This window comes from Emys orbicularis, chromosome 9 (assembly GCF_028017835.1).
Source record: "Emys orbicularis isolate rEmyOrb1 chromosome 9, rEmyOrb1.hap1, whole genome shotgun sequence".
Classification (NCBI taxonomy): Eukaryota; Metazoa; Chordata; order Testudines; family Emydidae; genus Emys; species Emys orbicularis.
In genome coordinates, this window is record NC_088691.1 from 79,767,102 (window position 1) to 79,792,258 (window position 25,157).

General features: G+C 40.9%; 1 protein-coding gene across 1 annotated transcript; it reads right to left on the reverse strand.

Annotated features, from left to right (window-relative positions):
- Positions 1–1,051: 1,051 nt before the first annotated feature.
- IGSF10 (immunoglobulin superfamily member 10) lies at positions 1,052–24,688 on the reverse strand. Its single transcript, XM_065411244.1, has 6 exons — positions 24,453–24,688; positions 21,870–21,999; positions 15,173–15,563; positions 8,908–13,353; positions 7,310–8,210; positions 1,052–2,960 (listed from the first exon to the last, which is right to left on the reverse strand). The coding sequence occupies exons 1-6, from the start codon at positions 24,686–24,688 to the stop codon at positions 1,052–1,054; spliced, it is 8,013 nt and encodes a 2,670-aa protein (XP_065267316.1).
- Between the last annotated feature and the right edge of the window lie 469 nt (positions 24,689–25,157).

Below are 25,157 nucleotides of genomic sequence, written 5' to 3' on the forward strand. Positions count from 1 at the left end.
CACTGAGGGGCTTCTGCTCCATGCATATGTCCCAAATCTGTGAGTTTAGGCCCAGCAAATACTCAGGTTCTGCATTGGTGTTGGAGCTGTGCCCTGAGCCTACATTAACACTTCTCTTAGAAAGACCAAGTCAGTTAGTGACTTAAGCTTTTGAGGTTTATTTGGCCCAGGGAGTCCAAAAATCTTCGCTGGTGCGGAATGCCTAAGTGGCCATTTCCTGTTGAAAAGGGGCTTTCTCCTGAATTGCAGGAGGCGGATGCTTGGGAATACTATTTTCTATTTGATTGAGCCCCCTTCATTCTAAATTCCTATATAAATTGGTGCACTTATTTTTTTAATTTGAAATCTTTAGAAGCTGAGCTTGTGGTGAAAGGGACTTTATACCAAGCTACTCTGTTTTAATAAGCAGGTTGTGTTGCTTTTGAATTTTTAAACAAAGATTAATAGAAACCCTATTGTCCATTTAGAGAGCATTATTAAATCATTTTGTATTTCTGCTACTACCCTGGAAAAAGTTCTCCATTGTGAAAGAATAGAATGTCATATTAAAAATAGCTAAACACTTATTTTCTGTGAACTATTTATAAAAGAACTACAAAATATTCATACATATCAGTAAGGCCATTTGAATCACAATAAAATTTCCTCTTTTTTGTTCTTAAATATTTTTGCATTATGTGTGCCATTCTTCTTATAGTGATACAAGATGGACAATAAGAAACTAATATAAAAAAAGGCCATCCTTTACTGAAGATTTTTCAGGTACATTTCTGGAAAGCAATTTTATTTTGATGTTTACTATTTGTTGGCAAAATAAAAGTGCCTTATGTTTTTAATTGAAGTCTATTTGTCATTGAGTAAATCCATGCTAGTTCATAATGCAAATTTCCCCCCCAAGTCTTTCTCTTTTGCATGTTCATTGTACATTGATTATTGTAAATGTATTTGGATTCACCTACATGCTTCATGGCTGCCTTTGATTAAACTTCCACAAATAAACTCAGTCCAGATGGAGACTTTGTTAACAATTACTCAGCCTGTTTTTCTCATTTCAAACAACTTGAATATATGTTATTGTGAAATCGCTGCCAAATTGATTCTTAGCTGTGCACTTGTACATGCCAGAATCTGAAGATTTTGGATTCTGAATGATTAATGTCCCTTGGGGGTGAAGAAGTTCACTTCCAGATGGTCTGCCTTTACTAGCTGGAGAAAGCACAGAGTGGTCTGGCAGCTCCCATGTGATTTCTGGTTTCGGTATCCCCAGTGCCATACAGTTGAGCTGAACTGCTGCCCCAGCCATAGTGCGTATACTCTGTGGTGGTCTGTTTGTAATCCGTGGGGGGTAGGCTACAGTCATTACAGGAACAGTTATAGATGACTCTCCAGCATTGTTCTGAGCCTTACACAGGTAGTTTCCTCTGTCATGAATGGTTGCTTCTCGAATAACTAAAGTACCATTTTCAAGTAATATGTATTTCCCAGTGATTTGAGGCCGATCTAGCACATAGCCACTTGGTACTGTCCATATAATGTTTGGTTTGGGGCTTCCATCAGAGAGACAGTGAAGGGATAATGATTCCCCACTGATGCTCTTTATTGGTCCTCTTGAACGAGTAAGAATAGTGGGCTTCTGACCAACTTCCAAGATGATCAGCTTTTCAATGTAGCCCACTTTATTTCTAGCTGCACAGCGATACTTTCCTGCATCATCTCTGAAAGGATTATATATGATGAGGGTACCATTACTGCCTATATGATACCGGGAAATTCTGGCTCCACTGGAAAATCGTGTGCCATTGGGTAATATCCAGATGATTTCAGGCGGAGGGTTTCCATCCACTGAACAATTTAATATGATGGTTTTTCCTGGTTTTGCTATTATTTTTTCATTGAATGGATTTCTAAACATTGGTCGTCTTAGCATTTCTAATACCTCCAACTGTACTACCAATATGCTTTCTCCTCCATCATTACGTACCACACATATAAAATCTGCTGTGTCTGAAGGCCTTACATTCCTAATTTCAAGTGTCCCATTTTTGTGTACTGTTATTCTGCTCCCATAGTACGGAGCTGTTAGGAAAATATTGTCAGGCATTATCCACATAATTTGAGGGGAAGGTGTCCCTTCTGACATACAATCTATTTGCTTCTTTGAGTGCCTTATTGCTGTTGCTTTAATTACAGTTTTGTTTGTATATAAACCATTTATCAGGGGTGGTTTAGAAACAACATCCAGTTTATAAAGTTTTGTGTCATCTCCACCAGGATTACGGGCAACACATACATACTCCCCAGCATCCAACAGTTTCACTTTGCTGACTGACAGTGAGCCATTAACATGCAGTAAATATCTGTTTGTTGAAGCTGAGATCATGTCACTGGAAGGTAGCAACCAAAATATTTTTGGCTTGGGTTCTCCAACAACCTCGCAGTCAAATACTGCATTATCCCCAGCTTTTACTTTAGCATATGTCTTGTAATTCTGCTTTATACGAGGTGACGCTGTTACAACTGTAATGTGTACCTTCATTTCATCTTTTCCTAGTGTATTTTGGGCATAACAGGTATAGTCTCCCTCTTCAGCTATTCCAACCTTGTTGAAATACAGAGTTCCATTGTCAAAAAGAATGTATCTCCGAGACCTGCGTCCACTGTCATCTGCTTGCATCACATTATTAATCATTGTGCCATCTGGCAAACTCCAGGAGATCTCTGGCTCAGGTGACCCAGAGGCTTTACAGTCCACTTTGAAGTCCTTCCCATATGGTACCTGTTTTTTAAAATACTGTTTTTGGTCAATCTTTGCTGGTTTCATAGCCACACTGACTTTCATTAGTATCAGGTCATCTCCAATTCTGTTTCTTGCTACACATAAATAGTCACCTGCATCCTTTTCTGTGACTGCCTCGATAAACAAGGATCCATTAGGATAAACATGAATTCGACTTCCCATTCTAGAAGAAAAAAAGAATCCTTTAATATGTAGCCACATGCTAAAGGAGAACACTGAGCCCTAATAAGTGATGTAAAGATGTATGGACTCAAGTGGATGAATTGCTGTGGGGTTTTTTCTTCTATATCTTAAAATTGTGCCTATCCCATGCTGTAGGTACATGTACACTATTTGTTTTAAGGAAAAACAAAGATATGAGTATCTTTCCCAACCCTGTTCCCCCATTTTTGTTAGGACTAATTTATCTTCCCCCTTTGACCACTGAAACCCACCTCAACCCACCCCCTCCCCAAAGGACTGAGGGAGGGAATCTTGCTATGAGCCATGAAAGTCATCAATCTTGGGCTCTATCAGATCAACAGGGGAAGAGAGATCCAGAATTTATGGGCCAGGTCTTCAGCCAAAGCCAAAAAACAGCTAGCATAGGTCAGAGGGTTGTGTGCAAAGCAGACTTAGAGCTCTCCTTTACACTGTTTCCCTCCTGCAGCAGTTGAGGGTAGAGACATTTTCCTCCTGCATTGTGTTAGAACAACCTGATGGCTGCTCGAACACCAGGGGGCTGAAACCACAACCCAGGATCAGCATAGCATAAAGGGCATCATGACTGTTGCCACATTTCCCCATGACAGCTGCAGCAAGGGGAATGCATGGTATAATGCCTGCATCTGTAACTTTCACTCCATGCATCTGAAGAAGTGAGGTTTTTACCCATGAAAGCTTATGCCCAAATAAATCTGTTAAGTCTTTAAGGTGCCACCAGACTCCTTATTGTTTTTGTGGATACAGACTAACACGGCTACCCCCTGATACTAGACACCATGGTATAACATCCACTGCAAGATCATCCTTATAGTAAGATGATTGACTCCTGGCTGGTTAAACTGAATTTAGAGTCAGTTTATGCTAGCAGTGTGACACATTAGTTAGAACATGCTGCACCAGATAATCTGGGCCTTGGAGTCTGATTCTGCTCTCACACCAGTGTTTGCACTAATGTAATTCTAATGACTTCAGTGGAGATACTTCAGAGTCTCAGTGGTGCAAGTGAGTAGAATTAGGCCCTAAGGAAAACATTCCTTCCACCATTTCCCTCCTGTTTAACTTGGGGCGGTGCGGGTGGAGCCATACCCGGGTTTATAAATCGTTTATTTGTCTTATAGTGAATGTATAAAATAATAATCTGGATAAACATTCATAAAATGAACATTAAAGACCAAATATCCAATCTTTTGGATATATATCAGTATTAAACCAAGGCAGTGTAATTAATTTTAAATTGGAAATCCTTTATTACAGCTACCTATTTAATAATACATGCTTACTGAATTATCAGTTGTAAAGTGAGGGTCACATATTGTCCTTCTGCAGGAAAAATGCACATGGGCAAGAGAGATGGGCGAATTCTGACACTTTACAGGTGCAGAAGAAAACCTTCATCTACAGTGTGAGAACATGCCTGGTTTTTTAATTAGGGTTTTGCCTTTGTTGCACACTGTATGAAAAGCTTTGTTTTTTCCTCTTCATCTCTCCCATTCAGCCTTTTTCAGACTACCTAGTCCACACTCAAAAATTAGGCTAAATTATAAATGTTCTACACACCCAAATTTCAGGACCAGAGCTCATCTGAATCTGGTAATAACCGTTCCATGCTTGCAGAGCGTAGGAGCTCTGTGATACTGAGGTACCATTTCTGTGGAGCTACTAAGCTCTGCCGCATCAAGTGATCTTTTCCATTTTACAATCTAGCTGAAAACTGTGGAAATGAAGAATCTGTGCAGTTCTTTGACACCTTCATAGATCTAGCCTTTCCTAAGTAAGCCCTGTAGATCTCAACCAGTCTCTTTTTGGGAGGAATTCTAAAAGTATAGGTTTTATAATTGTGGAAGTTGTTCATATAATCAGAAATCTAATCTGCTTGAACTTTTTGCTTGGGAAGTAAGTTTCAGAGTATGAAGCAGTCTCTGGAGTTGTAGAAAGAACCCGCCCTTCCTCCCCCCCCCCCCCGCCCCCCCCGCCGCTCTTTGTTCAATAACTAGATCCCAGAAAACAGAAGAAGATGACTGAGAAACTACTTTTTGTGGCAGGCTTTAATAAATCTTTCTTCAAATCTCTCTGTAAAAAGCATCTTAATTTATAATGCTTCTAGCAGCCTATAAAAAGTGATGTGTGGTGACGGGCAGAAGGTTCTACAGCTTTTTTGGTGTGCAGGATATAGATAGAAAGCTAGGACTCCCTTGCACTGAAAGCAAGTAATATCACCTGGAAACTGGCAGTAACTTAGACTCACTGGAATATCTTCTGCTCTACTGATTTTCAGTAACAGAATAGTTAAATGCAAGACTCCACCTAGATTTAACCTGGGCACATCCCTTTGTTTCTTCCATGCACCTGTGGTTTGGGCAACACCTAAAGCAGGGATCAGCAACCTTTGGCACATGGCTCACCAGGGTAAGTCCCCTGGCGAGCCGGGCCGGTTTGTTTACCTGCCGCATCCGCAGGTTCGGCCAATCGCGGATCCCACTGCCCGCGGTTCGCCATTCTAGGCCAATGGGAGCTGCAGGAAGCGGCGCGGGCTGAGGGATGTGCTGGCTGCCCTTCCCGCAGCCCCGATTGGCCTGGAATGATGAACCGCGGCCAGTGGGAGCTGCGATCGGCTGAACCTGCGGATGCGGCAGGTAAACAAACCAGCCTGGCCCCCTGGCGAGCCGCGTGCCAAAGGTTGCCGATCCCTGACCTAAAGCTCATCCACCATGTTCTTCTCCACTAGTGGCAGAATGCCAGATCTGGCCATTTCAAATAAGTATTAATAAAATGAATACAAAGCAAGTATGTTGTGTGTATGAATTTGGTACACATTAGAATAAACTGCAAACTTTTATTTAAATCAACTCAGTGTCAGCAGATTTGTGTGTTTGTGTGTGTGTTAAAAATAGACTGTCATTGAATTGGGCCTTTTAAACTGCTATTTACCATTTGAAATAATAATTTTAACACTAATATTTACCCTGCAATGTAAAATGTGAAACAATTAATTTCTTTGGTCATACTTACTGATTGCCAGTAACATGACTGCAGTAAATTTATTCCCAACTTTCAGTAATTGGACTGTAATCTCACAGGATTTTGCTTTTAATACAGTAAATGAGGTTTTATAGGTTTTCCCTGTAGGGATATTTTCAATCTATAACTAAACAAATGAATACTTTAGTAATGCCAGTCTCTGGCCAAATGGCTGGCAACTGGTGTATGCACATAGTCAATACAAAGTATGTTAACTGGTACCCAGTCTTAGTTGCTCTCATTCTGTAACTGACTAGGATGTGAGAAGCCATAAAATACAGAAGTCAAAGCAGCTGTCAAAGGTTGCAAAAGTAATCAAGACCCTAGTTTTATAAATGTGTTCTCACTAGATTCCATTTACTTTTCAGAAGAAACTATATTCACTAGATCCTGTTTCTTAATGAACTAGTAAATGGCTTTTCATATTTTTAGCAACTATATTAGTTTTGGAATTTTACAATCAAAACTTTTATTTTGTAACAGTTAAACTGTCCCCGCTTCCGCTCCACAAATTTAGATTTTATTGTGCAACTGTTTTAAATTATTTCGTCATAGGAAAGCAGTTTATTTAAATATTTATATGATATCAAACTATATCACTTTGAGCAATCAGTTTGCTTGGCACTACATTCACAAACTATCATTGTCACTGCTAAATTGGTTTGTTTCAACAAGCAGTCTTACAAAGCACAATTAAATTGTTACCACATACACCAGATTTATAGTAAGTTTATTGTATTTCTATGTAGCCATTGTGCTCTGAGATGCCATTAATTTAATTGATGTTAAATCTCTTCTGTGGTACATATGGCATGTAAAAGCTTTAGTAAAGTAAAATCCTGAAGCTTACTCTAATGTATATAGCCTGCGTTAGTGTCAACTTTATATTAACATCCAAATCCTATTCAACTGACATACATATGTTGAGGATTTGGCCTTAAATCAGAACAGAATAAAATGACCTAAATTCAGCCATTGCATGAATAAATTAGGCTTCACTGATTTAGTTGGGCTGCACCCCCTTATGATCGGGCTGAATTTGGGCCATTGGCATTAGAAATATAATAATAAAATTGCATTTTCTGTCACTAGAGATGACTCTCTTTTGTCACAGATTAAAAACAAATTTGGCTTCAGTTAAGCAGAGTTACAGTACGTTAGGCACTTATGCTTGGCAATATCACAGGATTGACTCTTTAAAAAAATTCTTTCAGTGATTTGTGGTCTGCAATGTTAAAGTAAGCACCAGAAAAATAAAGCAAGAGCTCAGTCACAAAGAAACATTCCTACCTGTGCCATTGGTCAACAACTGCCTTGGAAGGTAACCTCCAGATTATTCTGGGCTTTGGCTCCCCAGTAGCTGAACAGTTCAGAAGCAATCTGTCCCCAAAATTCAACTGAGTCATTTTCAGAGATGCAGTTGCTATTCTGGGAATTGTATCTCTCTGCTCCACCGTGAGATTTACCACCCTCCTCTCTGACCCAGTGGAACTTGTAGCTATGCATTCATAATTCCCACTGTCAGAAGGAGCTATGTTTCTTATGTAGAGGGTTCCATTGGAGAACAGGAACAGTTTGGCATTTACAAAATGCAGAAGCTTCACTACTGTTCCATCAAAGAGGACCCAGTGAACACTCGGATGAGGGTTTCCTTTTGCAGTGCAGGGGAGTTTCAAACTTTCACCCATAATTCCTGCAATGTGTTGTCTCTTCTCTTCCAAAATAATGGGAGGTGCCACAATCACCTGTAGTTTTACTGTCAGCGTATCGGCACCAGCTGGATTACTAGCCATACATGTGTAAAGCCCTCTGTCATAAACAGTGACTTCCTTGATTATTAAAGTGCCATCTGGTTGCACAGACGCTTGCTTGCTTCCTGGAAAAGATTCTGAGACATACGTTTTGTTTGCTAGAATCCATGAAATGGTAGGGATGGGCCTACCTTCAGCTCTACACTTCACAGATGCAGGCTTTCCAGAATGGACAGTGATCACTTTTGACCTGCCCTCTAGGATCCTCGGTGGATATGCCACCACAGACAAAGTGACCAGGAGCTGATCTGAGCCATGCTGGTTGGCAGCAATACACAGGTACTGTCCACGGTCCTGAATGTTCACATTCTGGATGGAGAGGGTGCCATTAGCAAATACTTCAAACCTGTTGTCACGCTTGCTTTTTGATACATCAGTCCCTAATTAAAAAAAAGAGTAAAATATATTTATATTATGTAAGAAGCCTTTTTTATCTGTTTACTTTTGCGTTTTATCTAATACAATAATATTTGCAAGCAAAAAAGCAAAAAAACCAGCTGCCTTGGTTTTTATCGTGCACTCATCACCATGGTATCCGAGCACACTTTCTTTGTCCCAGCCTACTTCCCTTAAAAGGGCTAAAGAACAGGACAGGAATGAGAGGAATAATAGCGCATGTGTTTATGTATATTGTGAAAGATGTCTTAAGGGACCAACAAACATCGATTACATAGTGGAGGTGATCTTCCAATAAAGGGGAAGCATTGCTCAGCAATGGAGCACAGGATCTTATTACAGGCGGATTCTTAATAAGCATGGTCTTCTGTATAGGCCTCACTGCAATGAAGCTATTGTTAACATATGCTGAATATGATAAACACTGTTAAATACAGATTGACCTTTTTTCCTTTCTCTCTTTTTCTTGAAGAGCCGTTTTATAAATACAGTAAGACACTTCAGGATGTATGTGCAGTGCTGGAATATTATTACTTTTCAGCCATATGCATTCATCTTATTGCTTTATGGCTGGTATCCCACCTAAAGCATGGCAATATCCCAGCCTGGTGCACCTAGCACCTGTCTTCTTGCTAATATCTAGTAGAAGACAACATTTTAAACAAGGCTTATACAGCTTACCTGATGACACTTTAGTCCAGTGAATTGTGGGAAGGGGATTACCAGTCGCTTCACAAGGGATGAAGGCATCTGAATTAGCCAAAACGGTAAAAGCAGCCAGTTTTCCTCCGACTATTCTAGGCTTTGCCAATCTATTTTTATATAAGGAGTCTAGGGCTACGAGGTTGTTGGTGGTTTCTTTATCTGCTGTCTTGTCAGACCAGCTTTTGACAGAATTGTCCTTGTCCCTTCTCTGTGCAGGAGTATATGGAGTGGAGCTCTGTGGGGATTTTAACATAGTCAGAGTATTAACTGTTAATGTTTTGCCTATTTCCGAAACTTCAGGAGACTGTTTATGCCAAAACTTGTTTTTCCACCGGGGAGATAAGGTGATTTGCAAGATACTTGTGTGTGGTATCTCTGTTATTTGGGATGCCAATGGGGTAGGATGCTGTATGCTGGGGTTGATCACATGGGTAGTTACAGCAGGAGATTTGGTACTGAGCTCATCTTTGTCAGGAAATGTTGCCTTTGCTATATGTTTCTGCTGAATAACTGTCTGTCCCATTTTTTGGTGTGGTCTTTTACTTATCATTACAATAGTTTTGTTTTGTTGAATAGGTGCTGATTCAGATGTTACAAAGGATGTGACAGGTGGTAATGTGGTAGTGTTGAAAGACTTCAAAGAAGGTGATGTGGCTGGGATTGTAATGGCAGGTTTTTCAGTAAAGAGAACATCAGATGGTAGTTTAACAGGCTGAGTGTTCTCAGCTGTTGTAATTCTTGTTAATGTTTGTGTAGTTGTTGCAGGTGAACCTTTAGTTACATCTTTTGTGCTAAGAATCTGTGGCTGAGGCACAGTTGTAATTGGGATTACACTTGTGTTCTTATAAAGAAATTCAATGGGTATGGGGATGGTGGGCTTAGTTAAAGACTTAGCTGTTGTCAGGATATACAAGGTTGTGTTCACTGATGAAGCAGTGGTGGAGCTATGGTTTGTAGTAATGCTTTGTGAAGTCATGATCTTCTGGAGCTTTTTCCTCCTTTGATCTCTCCTCCTTCCAGCTCTGAATGCTTTGATTTTAGTGATTTTAGTTTCAATGTGGGGAACAGTAGTAGATCTAAATGTTGGCATTGGTCTTGTTGCATTCATTTCTTTGTTTATAACAGTTGGAAGATTAGAAAAATAGGCTGAAGATGGCAGTTCTGCAGTAGTAAGAGATGGAATGGGAGAATGTTTCTCTGACATACTATTGCCATGACTGATAGGTTTAGTTAGGGATAAGAGATCATCAGTTTGATTCACTTCCACTGAAATAGTTGTTAAATGTAAAGGAGAAACTCTATCTATGGATAGCGTTGCAGTAGTTTTAGGAAGCATTGTGGTTATTGCGGATGATGGCACTGTACTTGTACGTCGTCTGGGTAGCTTCTTCAATAGCTCCTTTTGAATGTGTGCCTTTCCAAAGAGATGTTGCCAAGGAATTTTTCCTCTTAAAACTTTGGATGAAGTTCTAGTTTTAGTGGTTGGGAGGATGGATTTAACATTTGAGGATGTCTTGCTGTCTGCAGAAGTTGTAGTTTCCATAGATACACTAGCGGTCTGTCTTGCAGTTGTAGGGAGTCTGACAGTGTATGTTTGCAATGGTGCACTGGCCTCTAGTTTCCTTTGCACGGTACCCTGTCTGCTTTCACTATAGAAAGGCATTACAGTGGGAGTTGTTTTTTCTCCTTCTGCAGTGGGTCTGTTTTTCTCTTCAGCCAGGAATGCTGTGGTTTGACTTGTAGGCTGCTCTGATGTGAGTTCTGGTATATCCACTTTCAAAGGTGGCGGCGTATGTGTTTCTGGGCTAAGCAGTTCAAGAGAACTTCTGGAAGGAGTTGCGGGATGTGAACACAATAGACATTTTGTGTCCTGTTCCATAGCTGGAGGCAGAGTTGTACTTTCTCTACTGGATTCTTGTCTCTCAAAATTATATCTATGTCCCCTGATAGCTGGAATTCGATCTGGTCTAACAATTCGTCTTCTACCAGAAATTTTCCTTCGTCTTCCATATCGTTGTCTTGACTGTGGTGTATTAGTTGTAACATCTCTAATTATCTGAATCTGCTGATGAGTAATAATAGTTGACCCCGGTGGTAGTTTAGGAGTTATTATTTTTTGAGTACTGTGAAAATAAATGTGACCAAATTCATTGTTTGGCTCGCTGACTGTCACTACAGATATTCGATGATCTGCTTTAGTTGAAGTCTTATCAATAGACTCAGTAAATAAATCAGGTTTTTCAACTGTGTTCTGAGAAGTGACAAGGCTGGTGATTTCAGTAACATCTGCTGTTTGTGTTGTAGATATGATTTTTAAATACTCATTACTTTCCCCAAAAGACACCAATCTGTGTTCAGCATTAAAGTCTTTAGCTGTACTATTCACTAAACTAGATGTTGTTAATGGCTGTATAATGGTTAATGATGTTTGATTTAATTCAGAAGTTTCCAGTGAGTTTGGTCTTGTGACTGCAGGTTTTAGATCTGCATTTGGCTTTTTGCTCTTGGGTCTTATAGACTGTGTAATCCATGGACTAACTGTTGGAGCGACTGCCTCTGTAACCATGACAGAAGTTGTTTTAGACTTGGTATTACTTGATGTAGTTTCAGGTTCTCCAGTTACAATATTTGCTGAAACTTTTTTCGGAGTAGGTATAGTAGGTGCGTCAGATGCTAGTATAATAAATTCCTCTTCTGGAGGTATATGGTCACCAGATGTTTCTTCCCTATCCCCAGACACCTTAGAGGATAGATGGTCTGGTGCAGGTGATTTTGTTGTGGCATTTTCTTGTTTTTCTGGCAAAGTGGAATTCTTCTTTGTTTTTTCCAAAAATGCTGCCCAGTGCTGTGGGTCAACTCTCCTAGCTGAGGAAGTGAATTGTCTTCTGTATCCCCTAAATCGTCTGTTTATTTTGTCCCCATTACGTCTGTAAGTCATCTCTCTAAAGTTATTCCGTTTATTTGCAATCCCTGTGGGTTGATTTCTAGATGCAGAGTCAGTGGATGCTTTACTTGTTACTGAAGTTTGCACAGTAGCTAATGGATACTTATGTTTTGTAACAGCTCTAAGCTCCTCATGACCAGATCCATCTCTCTCTTCATTTTCTTCTGGAGCTGTCTTTTGTTTTTGTGAAGCGCCCTCATTCACTTTAACCAGCACTTGGAAAATCAAAAAGTCCATGCCATATTGATTAGCTGCTACACATCTAAAATAGCCACTATCTTGTTCTGTCATCTCTTGTATTTTTAGTGTACCATTGTGGAAAATATGTTTGCTTCTTACAGACTGATGAAGAACTGTGTGCTCAGGTAAGATCCAACTAATAGATGCATCTGGGACACCAACAGACTGACATGGAAGGTAGAGTGTGTCACCAATGAATGCTGAAAGCTGAGCCCCATTAATGTTGTTGTGTTCCACGTAAGTATCAATCACTGTGATCCTAAATGTTAGGACATCTGCATCATTATAATTTGTGCCTATGCAGTGATAAACTCCAGTGTCAAAACTATCAGCTGTCCGTAGTGTGAATTTTCCATTTTTAGCTATTATGATTCTTCCATCTTCACTAACATATGGCGCTCTAACTTTGGTCCCATCGGCTAGTATCCATTCAATGGTAGGAGTAGGCTCGCCAAATGTCTGGCAGTCCAGTTCCACAGTCCCACCCACTAAAACAGAGTGTTCCACTCTTGTTTTATTATCTCTTGAAATTATGGCCCAGCTGTGTCTCAACTGTTTTTCATCAGCATTGGGCAAGATAATTTGAGCATCAGTTACATATCGAATATGTAGTGTGCTGAGTGTGGTTGCTGTCCTGTCTAATTGTAATGCCACCTGGCCTTGGAGCAGCCAAGAAGGTTCAGCTGTCAGTTCACTCTCTATATTGGTAAAAACTTCTTCACTTTCAGAGTACGTCTGTTTGTATTTGTAACTGATGTAAGGCACTTTGGTCAATAAGAGATTCCTTTCGAGTTTCAGCGGAGAATCACTGTATAGAGCCAATATGCTCCACAGCTGTTGAATGTGTTCGTAATCAATACTACACACCAGAAATGTTGAAAACGATACTTTGAGTACTGTATTATCACCATCTTTGTCAAATGAGAGTGGGGACATTTTTGTGGGTTTTTGAACATTGCAAACCAAGTTAGCTTGATTTCCTGTTTGGTCTGTCATATTCAACATCATGGTTCCAATGGGAGCTATAAACTCTTTGGGAGAGATGGAAATGAAGTCCCCTTCATCTGGCATAGTGATGTTTTTAAATTTCAGGGAGGGGTCTATTGTTGGCTTACTACAGGTTAAAGATGCAGATGGGATGTTAACTAAATGTTTGCCTTTAGAATTTCTGGGATTGGCACAAACTGGACATTGCTGGACACTAGAAGAACCTCTGTCTTTCTTGCACTTTATAATATCTAGGGGGAGGAAAAAATAATGTAAGTTTTTGTGATACTAATTCCAGTACCAAAACAACAACTTATATTTTACTGAAAGATCTTTCCTTGAATAAAGGGCTATAAAGTACTGACAATAGTGATCTTCAAGTCATCACCAAGCTTTATTTTAACTGTTTACTATTCCATTAGTGAAACCTTCAGCATGATCATCATTGCTATCACAGCTAGTTAGCATGCCACAGCCTTGCCTTGGGAGCACACAGCTCTAGCAAGAGCTGTAGGAGGCATTGTTCTATTGTGCCCAGATCCTGTTCGGGGGGCAAAAAGGAGAAGAAACTCCTTGTGCCCTCTTCTTCATTTGTGCACCTTCCCTGTGGTCAGGCACAATATGGCCCTAATTAATTGAGGCTTACCATTGCGAGGTAGGCAATTACTACTTTCCTTATTTTAATTACAGCAAAGGCAAGCCCTAGAAAAACAAAGGGACTTATCCAAGGCTGCCTTTCTTCTCCTTTAGCCACAAGACAATCCTTCCCTTTTATCTCACCCTTTCCAAAAAATCATCTGTCACACATCTTATAGTGGTTTGGTAACATCATCTGGTTACGCTTTATCATGAAAACAATTTATCTAAAAAATTTGTCTGAAGAAAGCTGCTTATTCTTGTAAATAATTATTATTCCTGAGACTAAGATTGCAAACCATAATATCATAGTATGCTCTAAAAATATAAAAACTAGGAAAAGTATTTGTTCTGGTAATCAAATTGTAAACTGCACAGAAAATATTACACATTTAATGCATCTCTCTATCTGCACTTCACCTAAAATGTACCTCAGCCCAGCCCTAGAGGGAACCTCTTATGGAGAAAGAGGATAATTCATTCTCTTTTTACATTCTCACCTATAGAGAGAGAGAAGATAATTCATTCTTGAACATTCAGCTTTGGGCACTGCCAAAAAAAGTTCCATTTAGAGATGCCTGAGCTTGGAAATGTATTGGGACCACTAACCTCAGTTCATCTAGGCCACTAAACGACATTCAGATATTCCCTGTTTGCATGTGTGTGTGTGCACACCTTGCTAGCCAACAATAATGAAAATAAAAGAGATGCATGGTAATTTAAGGGAATAAAGTACCATGGGGCCATGGAATGGTAAGGAATAACATTTTAAACAGCTGACAAGAAAGTCACAGAAGATCAACAGAAAGTCACAGAATAAAGTGTTGTACTTTTAAAAGTGTTATAATAGTAATGACCAATCTCTTACTCTTCATAAGTCATTTTAATTACTAATTTGCCAAAAAAAAAAAGAAGATTACTATAATGCCTCTATCCAGATGTTACTCACTGGTAATCATAATACTTTGCACTTAAATAGTGCAGTTAAACGAAGAATCTCAAAGCACTTTCAAAAGTTATTTTCTCTATTTTAATGGTGGCTTGGAGAGGTTATGGTCACACATTAAATCAATAGCAGAACCCAGATCTCCATGCTCACGAGGGCCGGCTCCAGGGTTTTTGCCGCCCCAAGCGGCGCCAAAAAAAAAAAAAAAAAAAAAGTTGCGATCTGCGGAGGCAATTCGGCGGGAGGTCCTTGGCTCCGAGCGGGAGTGAGGGACCGTCCGCCGAATTGCCGCCGAATAGTTGGACCTGCCGCCCCTCTCCGCAGTGGCCGCCCCAAGCACCTGCTTGGCAAGCTGGTGCCTGGAGCCGGCCCTGATGCTCACCCCGTAGCTGTAGCCACTAGACAATGATGCCTCCCTTGTAAAGACCTTAAGGGAAGTCACCAATCTAGTAAGAAGGTATAAACAAATATTTCAGCTCATACTGTACCTGGCCATTGTTCTGCCCAGTCTACAAACCATTGTAGATCACAATCACAGGACCAAGGGTTTCCATGAAGGTATATGCTCTCTAGTTCAGGCATATAGGAAAACATCTCTTGTGGTAATGAAGTTAAGAAGTTGTCAGACAAGTATATATGCTTTATGGAGGATGTTTTAAATATCTGGATGTAGCGCAAGGTGACAAAAGTGTCTGGATGAAGCTGTTTAAGTAAATTTCCTTCCAAGTGCACCAGCCTCAGTGATGTAAGCCCATAGAAAACTTCTGGGTGTATAAATTCAATTTGATTGTGGTCCAAATGCAACCGTACCAAGCTCTTGAGACCATGAAAAGTGTCCTTCTGAAGTATTCTGACTTTATTATAGCTCATTTTTAAGACCTGTTGGTGAAAATATAGTGATAAAAAGTCTAATAAAAACTACATTATTTCAGCATTGGTAGAAGAATTCTAGCCAACTTTGAATTATTATTACTCTGTTAGGTGAAGTACCTAGGTACACAAGTGATGGGCATTATGGGAAAAAACAGCAGATATAATCATTTTTATAAGTGTGGTTATGGTCAGACATGACCTCAAAGATACCTTCTTATTCAACAGGCCAATATATGTATACACTTTATTCACACGAATGGTCCTAATGAAACTGCTTTTGTGAAGAAGGTAAGCAGGGTTTGATCATAAAATAAGTGGGTGTATATTTTTTCCCCTTCACTTACTACTACAGTGGCTATACAAATATGGGAGGACAAGCTGGATTCTTGGCTGACAAATAATGAAAAGAATTGTTAACTCAGTCCCAGTTGAAGGATCTTTTTTATGAGAGAGAGAATGTGCTAGCCAAAGCTCAACTTTCTGATGGCACGGTGTTTGCAGACTGGCAGGTGTAAAATGAGCAAATTTGGCAAAAGGTCATTGAGTGCTAATAAATATAGAATTAGAATACCATTTTTGCAGTCATTTTTCGGGTTGGAATCATACTTTACATACTTTAGTAGCTTCCTAATCCTCACAAAGAACTGGTGACGCCTTTATGAATTACTGAATGTTGCAAATTAGCAAGTAAACAAATACAAAAAGCAACGATAATGCACAAAATCTACTTTGTTCAAGTATTTGCCAAATATAATTGTTATAATTATTTACAGTCATATTTGTGTTCTGCTAGTTAATAGCAGCTGTGGATCAAAGTTTCAGTTGGGAAACTTTTAGGCCTTGTCTACACATGGAGCCATTCAGGAATAGCTATTCCTGAATAACTCCATATGTAGACACTCTTATTCCAAAACAAGAGTGCTTTGTTCCGGAACAAAAGCGTCCACATGTAGAGTTATTCAAAAATGCTGTTCGTGACTAACTCCATATGTAGACAAGCCCTTACTCTCCTTAACTGCTAATGGACTCTTGAAAAAGCAAACAAACAGAAACCCTCAGCTCTCTACTGTAGCTTCCAGGCTGTTCAATGAAGTGCAAAATGCTCTGAAGTCCATCTGTTGGAGCTACCCCTAGTGAAATATGCACTAATACAGACAGAGGCATTGCAGCAGGCTTCTCATCTGGAAAATAGAAAGTCAATAATTTTAAATTAATAGGTGTGAGCTGCACACAGAGTTGGTCTGAAGATAAGTATATTTTATTTAATTTTCTAATATTTCTGAATGGCACAACGCACCAGCTGCTCCAATGGCAGAATTGCCTCTGAACTGGTAATACACTTTATAAAAATAAAGTAATTGTTATATATGACCTTGCTATAACAATCTTCTAGTAAATCTCTGCAGAGACATTCTAAGAAACCCACTTGGTTCTGTGTGCAAATGATGGGATGTGCAAATTAGTGAAGATCTACTGTCATAAGTTTACTAATGTTTTATTTTAAATAAGAAATAAAGCACCAAATATTATAAACCTGTCTTATCCACTGTTAAAATATCAAAGAACTGCAATGTTCCTTAGTATTAGAATTTAGCATTTTAGCTAAATTTATAGAATTTTAGAATTTATAGAATTTAGCGAACTGAAACGGCCGCCTCCGGTGCCAGACTGTGGGGGGAGGGGGCGCCACTAGGACCCAGAGTGTAGAAAATTGTGTCTGCTGCTGGTGCATATGTATTCTCCCTGCTCTAGATGCACAGAGATGGTGGAGTGCTGTGCTGGAGGAAGGAGGGCACAAGAGACATAACAGGCAGGAAGGAGAAAAGGTGAGAGGGAATAACAGAAAGCAGCAGGAGCTACAGGGAGAGAGAGGAGGAGAGCCTCTTATGTACCTCTCTAGCACCCCCAGGAGCCTGGACTGATTAACACTAGCTTCTCAGGGAGCTTCCTGTTTCCTGCTGCTTCCCTGAACCCACTTGAGGAGAAGAGGCAGTCAACTGAAGTAGTAGGAGCCAGTTAGGCCCTTAAGACGCTGATATTTTCCCTCACTCAGGCCCTGCTACCAGCCTGCTTATTGGTCCCCTTCAATTGAGTGTTGAGAGCCACTATAGCTGGCACAGAACAGCAGTCATGAATGAAAGAAGAAAACGCTCCTCTGGGGCAGCATTCAGAAAAAGAAAGCAAGCAAAGGAAGCTTTTCTATCTAAGCAGGAAGGAGCTCTCCTGAGATACATAGACACAAATGTTCACGGTGAACCTTCCAGCCCCAGTGAGGATGTGAGTGGTGAGGAGATGCCTGATATTCCACTTAGTCAGAGTGCAGGTGACCTGGCAGCTACTGCAGCATCCATATCTCCATCTCAAATGGATGTAACCATTCACATTCCTGAAGAAAAGTGTAGATCAGAGAAGAGTGTGGTGGCGGCGCAAGAAACAGCTGCTGCTGAGTTTAGTTCCTTAAGTCTAGATCAATGGTAGGCAACCTTTCAGAAGTGGTGTGCCGAGTCTTCATTTATTCACTTTAATTTAAGGTTTGGCATGCCGGTAATACATTTTAACATTTTTTAGAAGGTCTCTCTCTCTATAAGGCTATATTATATAACTAAACTATTGTTATATGTAAAGTAAACAAGGTTTTCAAAATGTTTAAGAAGCTTCATTTAAAATTAAATTAAAATGCGGATCTTACGCCGCCAGCATGCTCAGCCCACTGCCAGCCTGGGGTTCTGTTCACCTAGATCGGCAGCGGGCTGAGGGGAGCCTGCGGCCGGGACGCCAGCTGGAAAGGGGCCGGCAGCTGGGACCCCAGACCTGGGGGGGGGGTTTCAGGGGTCAGGGCAGAGGGATGGGGGCTGTGGGGGTGCAGGGCAGAAGGCTGGGTGTGTGGGGGGGGGTCAGGGCAGAGGGCAGTGGGAGTGTGGGGGGGTTCAGGGGTCAGGGCAGAGGGATGGGGGCTGTGGGGGTGCAGGGCAGAAGGCTGGGTGTGTGGGGGGGTCAGGGTAGAGGGCAGTGGGGGGCTTCAGGGCAGAGGGCTGGGTGTGGAGGGGTTCAGGGGTCAGGGCAGAGGGCTGGGTGTGTGCGGGGGTGCAGGGCAAAAGGCTGGGTGTGGGGGGGTTCAGGGGTCAGGGCAGAGGGATGGGGGGCGTGGGGGTGCAGGGCAGAAGGCTGGGTGTGTGGGCGGGGTTCAGGGGTCAGGGCAGAGAGCTGGGGTGCTCGGCTTGTGGGGGTGCTCCCAGCCCCCTGCCCTGAGCGGCTCATGGCAGGGGGCTGGAAGAGATATGCCCTCTTCCACCCCCTTCCCCAAGGCCCAGTCCCTACCTCTTCTCTGCCTCCTCTACGGAGCAGCGAGCATGCTGCCACTCCTTCCCCTCCCCCTCGCAAGGGCCATCAGCTGATCAGCGCAGGGAAGGACAGGAGGAGGGGCAGGAAAGCACCATGCTGGGGGAAGAAGCGGGGGAGGGGGAAGCTTGGCTGCCGCAGGACCAAGCTTCTGCCTCCTGCCCCCGCAGGGGAGAGCGGTGGGTGGGGGGCGCTGAGTGGGGCTGGGGGCCGGAACCACGGCAGGCAGCAGCTTGCCACTCAAAATCTGCTTGCGTGCCGTGTTTGGCACGCATGCCGTAGATTGCCGACCCCTGGTCTAGATGATCCAGGACTGTGGACTCACTTGAGCCTGAGGGACTTCTTGTACTACATGGGCCACAGCAAATGAAAAACTTCATGTTCCCCAAAGACAATGAAAATAGAAGTTTCCATCCAACACATTACTGGTGTGAAATCCCCAATGGTGACAAATTAGAGAGGCCATGGCTTATGTACTCAAAAACCCAGAATGCTGCATACTGTTTTTGTTACAAACTCTTCCAGTCTAATGTTCCAGCCACATTGGGTTCTACAGGAACAAAGGACTGGAAAAATCTGGCTAGAAATCTGGCATGCCATGACAAGGCAGCAAATCACCAGAGAGCATTCCATAGGTGGAAAGTGCTTGAGATGAGACTAAGGTTAAAGGCCACCATAGATGATCAGCATCAAGAGAAGATTGCATCAGAGTCTCTTTACTGGCAAAATGTTTTGAAAAGGCTCACTGTCATTGTGAGAATGCTTGCTACCCAAAACCTAGCACTGTGTGGCATTTCAGATCAGCTGTATGTGCCAAACAATGGAAACTTCCTTAAAATTGTGGAACTGATGGCTGAGTTTGATGCTGTACTCCAGGAGCATCTAAAAAGAGTCACCACCCAAGAAATGTACACACACCACTACCTTGGAAAAACAATTCAAAATGAGATCATACAGTTACTGGCAACAAAAGTCAAACAGAAGATTGTGGCATATCTGAAGTCAACAAGATAGTACTCTGTTATTCTGGACTGCACACCTGACATCAGCCAGACGGAACAAATGACTTTAATGGTGCGTTTTGTAACAACAGAACCTAGTGAAAATGTCCCTGCAATGGTGACTGTCAGAGAGCATTTTCTAGAATTTATTGACATTGATGATATTACAGGAGCTGGTATGACAAATGTGCTTCTTATAAAGCTGGAAGATACGGGAATTGCGATAGCTGACATGAGAGGTCAGGGCTACGATGATGGAGCCAACATGAGAGGAAAGAACAGAGGAGTGCAGACACGGAACCGAGAGTTAAACCCTCAAGCTTTTTTTGTCCCATGCAGTTCTCATTCATTGAACTTGGTGGTCAGTGATGCAACATCAGCTTCTAGTGAGGCTGCTGAATTTTTTAATGTAATTCAAAGCATCTATGTATTTTTCTCTGCATCAACTCATCGATAGCAAATTTTGAAGCAACATCTGGGAACATCCTCTTTGACACTGAAACCACTGAGTGCTACACGATGGGAAAGTCGAGCGGAGGCGATAAAGCCTATCAAACACCAAATTGGGAAGATAGATGATGCCATAGTTGCCATTATGGAGGATAATGCTATGACAGGAACTGTTCGTGGGAGAACAGTGGCAGAGGGAAATGGAATCACCAGAAACATACATAACTTCAAATTTCTGTGTGGTTTAGTGTTGTGGCATGACATACTGTTTGAAATAAATGTTGTAAGTAAGAGACTCCAAAGTGTTGACCTTGATATATCTGGAGCAATGGAACAACTGGACAAAGCAAAGTCATACCTACAGTCTTACTGGTCAGATGAGGGATTTCAAAATGTTCTGAAGAGTGCACAGAAGTTGGCAGAGGAACTTCACACTGAAGCTATTTTCCCACCCATTCAAGAATACAAGAGTCACTGAAGAAGATGACATTTTGATTATGAGGCACGGGATAATCCCATAAGAGACCCCAAACAACAATTCAAAGTTGAATTCTTTAACCAGGTGCTAGATTGTGCAATACAGTCAGTTGAAGAACATTTCATGCAGCTCAAGGAACACAGCAGTATATTTAGGATGTTGTATGATATTCCAAAATTCCTCACTATACCTGAAGAAGACCTACACCAGCAATGCAGGGCACTAGAGACCGTGTTGACACATGATGACATTCGCGATATTGATGCGAGTGATTTAGGTGATGAACAGAAAGCCCTTTCAAGATACATTTCAGCAGGATCAACTCCAAAGACTGTTCTGGAATATATGTGCACAAATAAGATGACCACCCTCTTTCCAAATACTTTTGTTGCTCTGCGCATGCTTCTAACTCTTCCTGTAACAGTTGCCAGTGGAGAACGCAGCTTCTCCAAACTGAAGTTAATAAAAACAAATCTACGCTCCACAATGACACAGGAGAGGCTGGTCGGCCTTGCAACCATCTCAATAGAGCATGAGCTGGCCCAGACTGTGGACCTTCAGGAAGCAGTTCAAATCTTTGCAACCAAGAAGGCACAGAAAGCACCACTTTGATTATTCAAACAGATAAAAATGCCAGTGTTTACTATGCAGACAAGAAAAGTTACATTTGCTGTTCAGGCATTTGAGAGTTAAGTGTTGCTTAAAATTTTTGAACAAGGCATTTTAAGTTGTTAGTTCTCCTTTATTGGGGTAGATAGCAGAGCAGTACCATTAGAGAAGTAGAACAGGAAGAAGGCAGAATTGAGACCTTTCAAAGTTTTGGCCCAAGCGAGGGGTCATGGGGGCATCATTTGAGCTCCCCGCCTCAGGTGCCAAAATGTTGTGGGCCGGCCCTGTGAATAAGAATTGCAACTGCTAGATATACTAGCTAGGCCAGTGCTGGCAGAGATATCCACTACACTCCTCAGCTATGGGTCTGTTCCTATAGGTTGATATCTCTGAAGCAAAACTAAGATGGGACCATCTTCTAATTTCAGTTCTTACCTGTAATGCATTTAAATCAGTGAATGTCTTGTCAGGGATTGTATGGATCTCATTGCTGTGCAACATCAACAACTCCAGTTTCTCCAGGCCGGAAAAATCTGTTTCGGTCAGTTTAACCAAGCTGTTGTAACTGTAACAAACATTTCATTCCAGATCTGGGTTTAGTCAGTCAGCTAAAGTTCAAAAGTAAAAACAAAAGAAAACTTCCTTTTGCAAATGCATAACAAGTAGGTTTTAGTTCTGATCTGACAAGGCAAATTCTAAATGCTTTTTTCATCTTAGCAGGTAAAACTCAAAGATTTGGCTAGTCTGGCACAGACTGATTCCTGTGGACTGTATTCAAGTAGGTGGGGAAAATATCTGCAGTAGATGGCTGCAAGAACATGAGAAGGAGATTGCCATCTTTAGACTCTTGTGTAGGAGAAGGAGCTTCAGCACCGGTAAATGTCTACAATAATGCATTGAATTTTTATGATTTTTTTATTCAAAATTATTCATGGCTGGTGAAAGGTTGGAGCAGCTGGAGTCTTCATTACACAGAAACTACAAGCTTCCCCACATTTACCCCAGCAATGTGCCTTAACAGTGGATAGAGTCGAAAGAACGTAGTTCACTCTCCATGCCAGTTCAGTCATTGCTCTCTGGTGCAATTGTCAACAAGAATAGATTAATCGTTTCAAAGGCCAGAAGAGATGATTGTGATAATCTTGTCTGACTTTCTGTATAACACAGGCCGTAGAACTTCCCCAAAATAATTCCTATTCGAACTAGAACATACCCTGTATCTTTTTTTAAAAAAAAAATCCAATCTTGATTTAAAAATTGCCAGTCATAAAGGATCCATCACAACCATTGGAAAATTGTTCCAGTGGTTAATTACCCTCACTGTTAAAAATGTGTGCCTTATTTCCTGTTTTAATTTGTCTACAGCCTTTAGATCTTGTTATATCTTTGTCTGCTAGATTGAAGAGCCCATTAATACATTTCTGTTCCCTGTGGAGGTATTTATGGACTGTGATCAAATCACCCCTTAACCTTCTCTTTGTTAAGCTAAATAGATAGACTCAAGGAACTCAATCTCTATAAGGCATATTTTCTAATCCTTTCACCATATTTATGGCTCTTCAGTATTGTCTATGATCAGGGATATGGCGATGTAGATGCCTCTCCACCAGGACCTGGACAGAGAATTGCAGCTTATTTTTCATGGGCCAAAAATCACTATAACAGTGGTGGTAGTTGTTTTTAATAATAATTATTATTTATATTATGGTATATAAGGCTCCCATCAGGATTGCGGCCCCATTGTGCTAGGCATTTGATCACTATGGGCCTGATGCCATGCCCACTTAAGTAGATGGAAAGGCTCCTGTTGACGTCAGTGGTCAAGATGAAGCCCTATCAGCCTGGGCTGGATTTGAACTCTGGCCACTGTTAGCCAGCCCACTAGCGGGCCTTCTAATAATAATTATATGGATTAGACACACTCAGATACTGATTTTTTTAAGTTGCTGGCTGGTCTTGTTTGATTGTATTATCAAGACTTTCACAACAGGGCATTACAGAAAATCAAATCTGAATAGATAACTTGAAGGTTAGTGAGAAATAAAAAGGGAGAAACCATTATGGATAAAATAAACATCTGTTCCCTCCCTCATTTACCCAATTATAGAACAGAACAGTTTCTGAGACAAATATTCAGGGAAGTGTTATTTCACATCCAATTAACAGATGGAAACAGAGGAGGCAAAGTATCATAAGAAAAGTTTTTCTCATGGTACAGTATGTCCAAAGTGGAAGTGCTGGCACTAATCTCCATAGTATCTGAGACCCTTATATGTAAATCAATTTGTTCTCTCAACAACCCTGTGAGGTAGAAAGTATTATCATCCCCAGAAAGGTTTAATGGCTAGCTCAAATTTGAACACATCTATTGAGTTTCCACTCCAGTCTTAACATTTGTAAGGATTATCTCAATTCCAGGCGGGAATCCTTTGAATTCAATTTTATAGACTCAGTAGCTTCAGATAAGTATAAAAAAATTAATCTTATACTCCAAATTGTTGGAGGTTCTTCCATCCCTAGTGATAACATGATTTTCCCCACTACTTTTACCCTACCACCTTAATGCAAAATCAAGTCTCAGACTGCCAGTTATGGAAAAGGGAAAGTGAGTGAAAGTGATAAAAGTCAGAAAACTGTGGCTTCTTTTATAAAATTGGCTCGTAATGAGAAGAAAACAACTGTACATAGGGTTTCTGGCTTTCAGTTTTGTGGTGTCTATTCTTGTGCAAATTATGGTTCAAACTGAATAAATTTTGTTTTAATCTGTTTTTAAAAATTATATTCCTTAAATTATTTAACAACTGCCCCGTAGAATCTGAAACCTTGAACTCCCAATCAATGTGGGAGAACATTAGGTTTTTCCAACTGTCACTGTAATGACTTCTGAATACTGCAAAATAGTAGATTTTAAAGGTTTTTAAAAACAATTTTAACCCAAACCCAGAAACTCTAATTATATTTTGCAAGGCAATGAGAGTTAACTGCACAGCATAGATAAAATGCAGATGTTAAACATACCCTAAATTGATGCGCTCCACGTTTTGGGGGATGTGCAGTGGGATGGCTGAGAGGTACCGGAATGTACAGTGTACTTCAGTGGGGACGTAGCAGGCACAGAGCCTGGGGCAGGCACTACTGCTGGGAAGAGTAGCCAGGCAGAAACTGAAGAGAAACTCCAGCAAGCAGGGTTTGCTTCTTCCTTTTACTTTCATCCTGTGTGCTAATCCTAAAACAACATCCCTCACAGCAAGCATGAACAAATGCAACCCTACAAACAAAACAAAAAACAGAAGCAGTCATATTGTAAAGATAAGTATCTGGTATCTTAGACCTGGGTACTTGTACAACTATTATAGAAAAGTTTGCTACTATAAAAACTGTAGGGTTTTCCTCACTGTTCAGATCTATACAATAGCTTGGAGTATTTATCATTTTAAAAAATCCTGCACAGTTTCATACTTTTAATGAGAAGCGCTAGGCATGCTATTGCTTACAGTAGTAATAATAGTAGTAGTAGTAATAATAAACCTGACACCCTAATGAGACTATTGTTACAAATATATAATTTTGGTTATGTAGAACATCCATAAATCTGCTTGTAATTTGTTCTTGCCAAAGAACACGTCAGCTCCTTTCTTGCCAAATAATTACTCCAAACAAAATTAACAAATTTCAAAGAATGTGAGCTAGTTTAAAACTCAGCCTGTAGAAGCATGATTTATG